Genomic DNA, 10,294 nt, shown 5'->3' with positions numbered 1-10,294 from the left:
AAAATGATAAAGATGAATGTTGTTAATTAAATTCATATTTATTTATATTAGTTTATATTATATAAATAAAATTATATTTAAAATAATATATCAACATAGGATTAATAATATAATATATTTATTATATAATATATTCCATCATACATTATTTTATATGAGGAATTTAAATTATATATTTTACAAGGTATTCTTAAAGAGTTTATAATAAATAAATAAAAATATATGTATATATACTAACAATATATATTTATATAAGACCTTTATTAAAAAAATATATATATTACACTTGTTTCACTAAAAAAAAAAATAATAAATAAATATAAATTTAATAATTTAATAACCATATAAGAATAAACAAAAAAAAAAAAAATTATAGGGAAAAAAAAATATAATGTTATAAATATTCAATAATAATAATATCCTTGTATTTTTAATATAAAATTTACAAAACATTAAATTGAATTTAATATTATGAAACCATATATTTATTGATTTAATAATTTTGTATATTGTAGTTTTTTATTCATCTTTTTTTTCCTACGATAACGTAAAATTAAATAAATAATTATCATAACTAATAATATAATCAATATGGCAATGCCGGAGTAACCAATTGTACTATACGCAGTAGAACTTGTATTTGTTACCTTAAAAAGTTCAGCTTCTTCAACAGCTGCAGTTGCGTCAGCAGCAGCTTTTTCACCGGCTTCTGCAATTGACTGAAATGTTGGTTCCCCATTAGATATGGCATCGCACACGTGCCCAATATTAGTTGGGCAAGTTTTTCCATTCGTAGTCACGGCAGCTTTAGTAGCTTCCATAAGACCTTTGGCACTTTTATAATTTGATCCATTAATGAAATTTGACCATTCAATGTGAGAAAATTTACTCAAAAAACCAAGGTCTTTTATTTTTCCAATTACTACTGGAATACCTGCTTTTATACCCTCCAGATTAGCGAATTTTATAGCGGAAGCAGTGGCAGTTTTTGTCCACTCATTTACAGCTATTGCACCAAATATTCCAACACCTGCTGCAACACCTCCTAACCCATACCCACACTTAAGACATCCTTTTTCCACTTTTTCTTCTAATGATTTTTGGATTTTATCTTTTACAATAATTTTTTGTATGTCTTTGTCACGTTGTTCTTTATATTTTTGTTTGTTTGTGATCATACGTTCTTCGTATTCATCAAAACGTTGTGATGCTTGTCGATTAAAATCCTGCATTACTCCTTTCATTTCGGGATCATTATCATAAACTGACGTATATGTGTCACATTCGCTTAACCCCCGTGATGTCGTAGTTGGTGTATTTGGTGTGATGTATGGTTTATTTTTACTATACTCCTATAAAGCATTTATTATATATTCATGTATGTTATATTTAATTGTAATTTATGATTTTATATATATTTCTAATATATATGTATATAGTATATTTACTTAAATGAAAAAAACTTATATATATTTTTTATTATTATTTCATGCATACATTTCATGTTGATGTTACCAATATATTTAATGGAAGGGGAAATAATAATATTTTAGAGTAGTGTAATTTCATATTTATTGTGATACTTATATTATTTCATGATTAAACGTATAACTGAATAATTAATATATAAAAATGTATTGTGTTTTATTAAAAGTATTACATATTTTTAAACTAAAATATTATTATTTTTCCATAATATAATACACAATTATTTTTCCATTATAAAAATAATTTTTTTTTACTAAAACCATATTTTCCCCTTTTATTTAAAACAAAAAAAAAAAAAAAAAATTAAGAAATACTAAATAGGAAGAAAAAAAAAAAAATTTATCAATATTTTTAGAAAATAATATAATAAAACCTTTTACATTTTTTTTATAATTTTGAATTTTAATTTCTAATATAATCCAATTTTTATCATACGATAAATTGTAATATTAAATTTTTTTTTTTTTTTTTTTGTTCTTAAACATTTATATAACAAATAAAACTATTCTTACAAACAACTTGTTTTTTGTTCTAAATAACATATACGTGTGTCGACAAATAATTGTTATATGCGTACAATACATATATTACAACGTATTTGAACATATATGTATATAATAAATATTCAAAGATATAACTTTGTATGATTGCAATAATATAAAACAACTATACAATAAACATTTTGTATTATAATAAAAGAAATAAAATTTTTTGAAAATAATAGAAATTGAATTTTTATTATGTTCTAAAAATTCTTGAGTGTTATACCTCTCTCTCTACTTTATCTACGTAGTTGCAAATATTAATATTATTATTTTTATAAACATATTTTAACATATTTAAAAAAATTATTAATTATTAAACTCTTAAATTATATAATTATCACGAAAAAAATTTTAATATTTATTATTATTAAAAACCAAAAAAAAAAAAAAAAAAAAAAAAACAATTAATGAAATGAGGAATTATATATACAATTACACAATATATTGTATTGTTTTATTTAATGTTTTATCTTATACAAATATATTATATTTATAATAATAATAATAATAATTATATATATATTTATTTAAATAGTTATAGTATTTTACAATTTATCATACATTAATAGTATTATTACATGTTGTAACAAAATAATTAATTACTATATATTCTAATAATTATTATTATATATTAAATAAGTAACACTATGTAATTTATATTACGAAAAAACAAGGAGTTATTTATTTTTATTTTATACATAATTTATAACTTTATAAAAATAAAATTCCTAACATTTCTAAAAATTAAATTATTTCCTATAATGTTGATGATAGTACGTATGAGTACAAAAAAAAAAAAAAAAAATTAAAATGAAAAAAAAACAAACTAATGATAACTGGAAAAACTGAAAAAGAAAGAACGCAAAAAAAATAACGAAAATAGAAAAAATTAAAATATTTTTATAACAAAACTTTTATGATACTAATATATTTTCCTTTATTTTAGAAAAAAAATATTTTTTAACAATAAGTGTAATAAATAATCGATCTATCCATTTCATAAATTAATAGCTACATCGATACTATTAAAATTGAAATTTTTAAATTGTTGATGGATACTCACGAATAATTATATATTATATTTTATATTTGTTTTATTACATATTCCTTTATATAACACATGATATAAAGAATTTAATAAATTTATGTTACATTAAGTTTTTATGTAATATAATAAAATGATATATACATGTATTTTCCCATAAAATAACGTAATTCACATTCATATATATTTAAGTTAGATGTCTAATCTTTTGGGATTTTTCATTCGTTCGGTAAATATATTCTTATGTTCATTAAATAAATCATTTTTTAATGTGTCATAATACTTTATGAATGAAAAAATAAAGTTTTCATTTCATCAAACGATGCTCAATCTTTAACTAAATTATAAAAATTAAGATTATGTACCATAACTGTAGATAATAGTGCAACTCCGATATCATGCATTGATTTATACCATATACGGTATTTAGTTACTGCACATATAGATCTCTTATTCCCAAAATGATAATATCGTTGATGTTCATATTTATGTAAATAATCTTCTATATAATATGACAATTCTGTCAACATATCATCAAATTCATCTTTAGTTATATCCAAAACATGATTCCATATGTTATAAATATCTTCATTATATGAACGTTCTTCTAAATTATTTAACACGGTACGTAAATCTCCCAGCGTTAATTATTTTTATAAACCATCATAATTTATATTATTACATTTTCCGTCATTTCTAACATCATAATATTTTACATAATCTTCATTATTAAAACTTTTTCCCCTAAGGGGAATACTATTATTTTTTTCATCTAGAATATTTTTTAATTTAACTATTTCATTGTTACTTCTTAATCCTGAATGTTCTATACTTTCTAACTCCGATAAATTTCTTCTATGTATATGATAAATTCCTGCATCCATCGTTTCACTTTTCTCACATATGATTATACCCTGAAGATAACATAATTAATATAAAAAGGTTAACGAACATCATATATATAATAAAAATTGATATTATAAAGAAAATTCACATTTATTTACGTTTAGTACTACGACAATGATATACCAGTAATTACCAACAAATTTAAAAACATTCTCCTATTGGAACAAGTTTTCGATGTATTTTGAATGACGTTTTTTTAGAATAATATTCTACACAAAGATGTTTCATCTTATACGTATTATTACTATTGTTATTTTATATTTTTTATAAAAGAATATTTTATATTATTAAAATAAATTAATAATATATAAGTCATTTATATTAATATTACTTACAGTATTCTTTTAATGATTTATGTGCGTTTCACAAAAAAAAATATATATAAATAATAATTTTTTAATATATATTTATTATTTCTAGATTTTACCTTGATGTATATATATTATTATGAATATATTTATATAATTAATAAAATTAAAAATATAATTATAAATTTTCTTTTTGTAAATATTATAATACTCTTAATAACACTATCATAAAAAATAAAAATAATTTTGAAATTCATGAGATTTTTACATAGTAATGTAATTAAATTAAAAAAATTAATTTTTATATCTTATATATAATATATATATAACTATAATAAAAAATAAATAATAAAATAGTAATAAATATATCCACAATGCCAATATATATATATATATATTTATTATTTAATTTGAGAAAATTATGGATATTTTTTAAAATAAAAATAAATTAATACAATTTTTAATATTATTATTATAGATAAATAGATTATTTCAATCCAACTACAGAAAATACATAATGTATATAAATATTATTAAATATATTAAATATAGATCAATTTATATATATCTATTATATAATATATATAGAAATATATATTGTAGAAATTATTTGAATATATAATAAATATAAAATATAATTAAATAACTCAAGAACTACACTTTAGAATTTATAACTGTTTTACATCCTCTTTTAATTTCAATTTGGTTTAATTTTTCTACACTCAGTTGTATAGTAGATATACAATTACATATTAAAATATATAATTCACATATATAAAATTATATAAAATGTGAAATAATATCAAGAAAACATAATTTTTTTTTTTTACAAAATAAAAAATAAATATTAATTATTTATATATTTTTTGTGTTCTAATTATTATCTATAAATATTATAATTACTTTTTATATTATATATATTATATTTATAAATGTGAACATTACAAATCTGAAATATAAAGAAATATATATATTTATATAAATATTACACATATTTTATATATTACAATACGACTAAATGTAACAGAATTTTAATACATTTTTTAAAAAATATATTTTATAATCATATATAATAAATAAAAATTTTATAAAATTATATTATTATTTGATATACCTGAAAAAAAAAAAAAAAAATTAAATATATTTATATTAAATCTTTGAGAACATAAAAATATTTTTTACAAAGATTTTTATATATAAAAAAAATTATTTTATAATAAACTTAATGTTATTAATAATATATATATTTTTTTTAAAATATCCTTTTTTCATTATAGTTTACACAATCACATATACATTATTACATCTCTTAATATAATAGCACATATATTTAAAATGATATCTTATAATTTTAAATTATTTATATTTTCAATTATATTAGGAACATTAAGCTTAATTTATAATGTACGAAATAAGAAAAAGGAAAATTATATATATATAGATATACATATATATATGTGTACAATATAAAACTATCTTTTGTTATTCTACATTTTAATATTTATATTAATACATTCTATATTAATTTATATTATAAAAAATTTATAATTAATATAATTTTTTTTCTTTATTTATTTACTTTGGTTTTTTTATTATTTCTTTTCTCCATTTTTAGAATGACTATGAAAGATTATATAAAAACAAAAAATATAAAAATATCTTATATGTTCCAACAAATTTTAGATCATTAGCAGAAGTATCATTGGAACGTAGAACAAATCATATACAACAAAATTATGAATTTAGGGAACATGGAAATACGAATGAAACAAAATACAAGAAAAACAAATATCCAAAAGATGACGCAAAAACAAAACAAAAAATACTAAAAGTAACAGAAAAGGAAAATACTGGAACACCAAATTACAGGAAATATAAAAAAGGAACATATGATAAAGAGAAAGAAGAAAAATCAAATAGATCTCCTCATTCCCTTAAATATTTAGAATTACAAAGAAAACTTTATAATAATTTTTATGTAAAATCAGAAATGGATTTTCATAATTTGTCAGATAAATCTAATGATAACTTTTATGAATGTGCATATGAAAACAAATTGTACGACACATTATATTTATCAAATAAAGTACATGATAATTATTTAGATAATTTAAAATCGGGTTGTGCTGGAGGCATAGGTGTGTGTGCTCTTTCATTTACAGTTACAAAAATAGCTGGTTCTACTGCTGCAGCTAATGCATTAATTACAAATGTTTATACTTCAGTTGCGCTTAATCAATTGTCCCAAACCCTTGTCGGCCTAAATTTATTCTTTGAATCTGTCATACAAACTGCTATTACTTCTGGAAAGATATCCATCATTAATAGTTCAATGGCTACGAAGGCTGCTACTGATGTTAGTGGAGCTTTCGGTCCTTATGGTATTGCTATTTATGTTATTATTGCAATAATAGTTGTACTTATAATATTATATATATGGTTGCGTAAGACAAGAAAGAATTCATGGAAACATGAATGCAAAAAATATTTATGTAAGTAATGTTATATTTAGAATATGGATGATGTTACTTAAGTGCATATAAATTATATTTTATAATAATTTTATTTTTTTTACGCATATAATATTATTTCAGTAATATTTTCTTAATGAAAAAATATTTATATAATTTAATTACATCAAAAAATAAAATTCTACAAGACAACTATTATATATAACATATTCCGGTAACGTAACTAGTAAAAAAACAATTATATAATAGTTATGTCAAATTTTTATATACTATAATATATAATTTTTTTATATTTCTGATATTTATATTCTAATATTTTTTTTAAAATCATTTATTCCATGTTTATATTAAATAGGTATTATACAATTAAATTCAAATTCAATTTTACATACTAATCATATTCTTATTAATTAACACATATTTATAGATAATAGAAATATTTTAAATATATTGTTTTATATCTAAATCAAATAAAATCTAATTATTTTTTACAGAATAAAATGAGATTCTTTTTTTTAAAATTATATCTTATAAATTTATCTTTTATTTTATTTTTATTTTATATTAAAAAAAAAAAGGTAGACAAACGTTTCATAATAAAAAGAAAATAAAATTCAACATTTTATATAAAAATATCTTTTCTACAAAAATATATTGTAACATATTTTCAAATAACAACGATAAAATAAATTATAACTTTTGGTGATTCCATAAACAATTGAATGTTAATACAATATCTTAAAACGCTATTCAAATAATTAATAATTAAAAAATATATTATATATTCTCTTTTTAATTATAATATACCTTATATATAAATTATATGTTTTACAATAGATAAATATTTTTTTCAAAAATCATTGTTATGATACAAAATTATAAAAATTATCTTAAATATATGCAATTCATATAATATATATAATGATGTTTCTCCTATATCTATGTATAATATATGTTAATAGAAATTAAAAAAAATTTTATAACAATTTTTAAAAATTTTAAAGCGTTAATATTTTTCATAGAAAAATATAATAGAAAAAAATAAGCCATATTACATTTTTTACTTTCAAATATCACAAAATAGAAAATTGAAATAATATATATAATAATAATATATTATCAGAATTTTATTATATGTAAATAATAAACGTAATATATTTATATAACATACAACACTACATAAAACTATAAAAACATAGTATTTTATTATATGTATAATTCATCATATCCTTAACCTATTTTTTTGTAATTTTTGTTGTTTTTTTATAATAATAAATATTAACTTTTTTCTTTTTGTGATAATTATATAAATTAATACTTTAATAATACATAAATGAATGTTTTAAATAACTTAAAATATTTTTATAAAAACAATAATAGTAATATTCATCTTAGTAATAATGTAGATAAATTAGAGAGAATTGTATAACATACAACAATTTTTTAGAACAAAAAAAAAAAAAGAAAAATAACAAAACTTAACAGCAATTAAATTATTAAAAAAATATAATTACTATTATTTTAAAATTTTTTCATATCATATATTATGATACACAATATTTTTTATTAATTGTTTTGTATAATTACTATGATACAAGGTATCAGATGTAATATGTACTATATACATGTATGTTCTAATAAGTTAAAATATATGTATTGTACACCTTTAAACAATTATTACTCTACACATTTGTATATTAATTAAAAAAAAAAAAAAAAAAGTTTTTTGTAATTACATTTTTACCTTTTGTTAACATGTATAAAAACTACCAAAAAAAGAAAAACAATTGGTATTACTATTTATGATATGACATAAAATTAAGTTTTATTAAAAATTAGAAATTAAAATTATAATTTATAAAAAATATTGAAATGTTTTATTATATTATTTTTTTGAAAAAATTAAGTAATTATTTTCATTTTCATTTTTTTTTTTTTTTTCGTTTTATGTTATGAATAAAAGTCAAAATATGATTTCAATAAAACAAATATATATCTACATAATGGGAAAATATTTGTGTATTATATTATAAACCTATAATAATATTTTAGATTAAACATATTTAATTTATATATAAGATAAATAAAGTATTATATATTAAATATTTCGTTTTAAATTTAATAATAAAATAATATAAGTACAACAATAAAAATGAAACTCCACTTCACTAACATATTATTATTTTCCCTTCCATTAAATATATTTGTAACATCATCACATGTATGAATAAAAATATTGACAATAATAATAATAATAATATATATATATATATATATATGTGTAATGTTCTAATTTTATGTAAATATACATAATAATAACAAGTATATATAATAATAAACTACACATAAATATAACAAAAATATACATGTACATTTTTTTTATAGTTAAATAATCAACAAAATATATATAAAACATCAAACACATCAAATTTCATAGCTCTAAAAACATGTAGATCATTATGCGAATGCGACCCATATATATCCATTTATGATAATCATCCAGAGATGCAAAAAGTAATGGAAAATTTTAAAAAACAGACAGAACAGAGGTTTCGCGAGTACGACAAAATTATGAAAGATAAACTCCAAAAATGTAAAGAACAATGTGATAGAGATATACAAAAAATTATTTTGAAAGAAAAAATACAAAAAGAATTAACAGAAACGTTAGCAGCATTGGAAACAAACATAGACATCAATGACATACCCACTTGCGATTGCGAAAAATCTGTATCAGATAAAGTGGAAAAAACATGTTTGAAATGTGGAGGTATATTAGGTACGACGATACCTAAATTGGCACTTTTAGGTGGTATTTCTACACATATGTTGACAACTGCAGCTACTTCTGCAGCTATTGAAGCTGGTATGAAAGCTGTCGTTGCTAGCCTTAAAGATTTCTTTTCTTCATTTAGTAGAAACACGGTTGATTTGACATCAATTGTTAATCCGTCAAGTTATAATTGTAGTAATGTTTTACTTCAAAATGCTAAGAATTTAACGAAGACAATATGTATACCTAATACGGATGGCAGCATCACTCCTTTTTGCTCTGCAATAGATTATAATGCTAAATTAACGTTTGACGGTTTCGTACAAGCTGGTACTCTGGCATATGATGCAAAGTTGTCATCCGAAACATCAGCAATTACTAGTTTCAATATTGCCATGATGTCATCAATTGTTGCAATAGTAATTATAGTTTTGTTTATTGTTATTATTTATTTAATTTTACATTATCGTAGAAAAAAAAAAAACAAGAAAAAATTACAATATATAAAATTATTAAAAGAATAAATATATAGTGTCCAACAATTAAAAGTAATTTCATGTATTGCTAATTTTTTACTTAATATCATATGATCTTCTAATAATTAATTTTTTAAAAATATTATATTTTTTATATAGTTTTATTATTATATGATTATTTAATTATTATAATTATATATATATATATAATATTAGATAAAACCTTAAAGAACTACATAAATATTATTTTTTTCATATGTTCATTTATATAATAGAATAATC

General features: G+C 18.7%; 3 protein-coding genes and 1 pseudogene across 3 annotated transcripts, besides 1 other annotated feature; 2 read left to right on the top strand and 2 right to left on the bottom strand.

Annotated features, from left to right (window-relative positions):
• Positions 1-485: 485 nt before the first annotated feature.
• On the bottom strand, positions 486-1,569 carry PF3D7_0832800 (rifin; the record flags this gene model as incomplete). Its single annotated transcript, XM_002808688.1, has 2 exons — positions 486-1,352; positions 1,516-1,569. 2 exons carry the CDS (start codon positions 1,567-1,569, stop codon positions 486-488), a joined length of 921 nt encoding a protein of 306 aa, XP_002808734.1.
• Positions 1,570-3,270: 1,701 nt separating this feature from the next.
• Positions 3,271-4,056, bottom strand: PF3D7_0832700 (annotated as a pseudogene).
• Positions 3,271-4,056: a sequence feature (Plasmodium exported protein (PHISTa-like), unknown function, pseudogene).
• A 1,571-nt stretch (positions 4,057-5,627) lies between these two features.
• Positions 5,628-6,792, top strand: PF3D7_0832600 (stevor; the record flags this gene model as incomplete). The annotated part of the gene is made up of 2 exons (XM_002808690.1): positions 5,628-5,696; positions 5,908-6,792. 2 exons carry the CDS (start codon positions 5,628-5,630, stop codon positions 6,790-6,792), a joined length of 954 nt encoding a protein of 317 aa, XP_002808736.1.
• A 2,123-nt stretch (positions 6,793-8,915) lies between these two features.
• On the top strand, positions 8,916-10,060 carry PF3D7_0832500 (rifin; the record flags this gene model as incomplete). The annotated part of the gene is made up of 2 exons (XM_002808691.1): positions 8,916-8,984; positions 9,149-10,060. The coding sequence occupies 2 exons, from the start codon at positions 8,916-8,918 to the stop codon at positions 10,058-10,060; spliced, it is 981 nt and encodes a 326-aa protein (XP_002808737.1).
• Between the last annotated feature and the right edge of the window lie 234 nt (positions 10,061-10,294).

Source organism: Plasmodium falciparum (assembly GCF_000002765.6).
Source record: "Plasmodium falciparum 3D7 genome assembly, chromosome: 8".
NCBI classification, from domain to species: domain Eukaryota; phylum Apicomplexa; class Aconoidasida; order Haemosporida; family Plasmodiidae; genus Plasmodium; species Plasmodium falciparum.
Note: the sequence above shows the minus strand (reverse complement) of the source record. Positions and strands in the feature narration are given on the sequence as shown.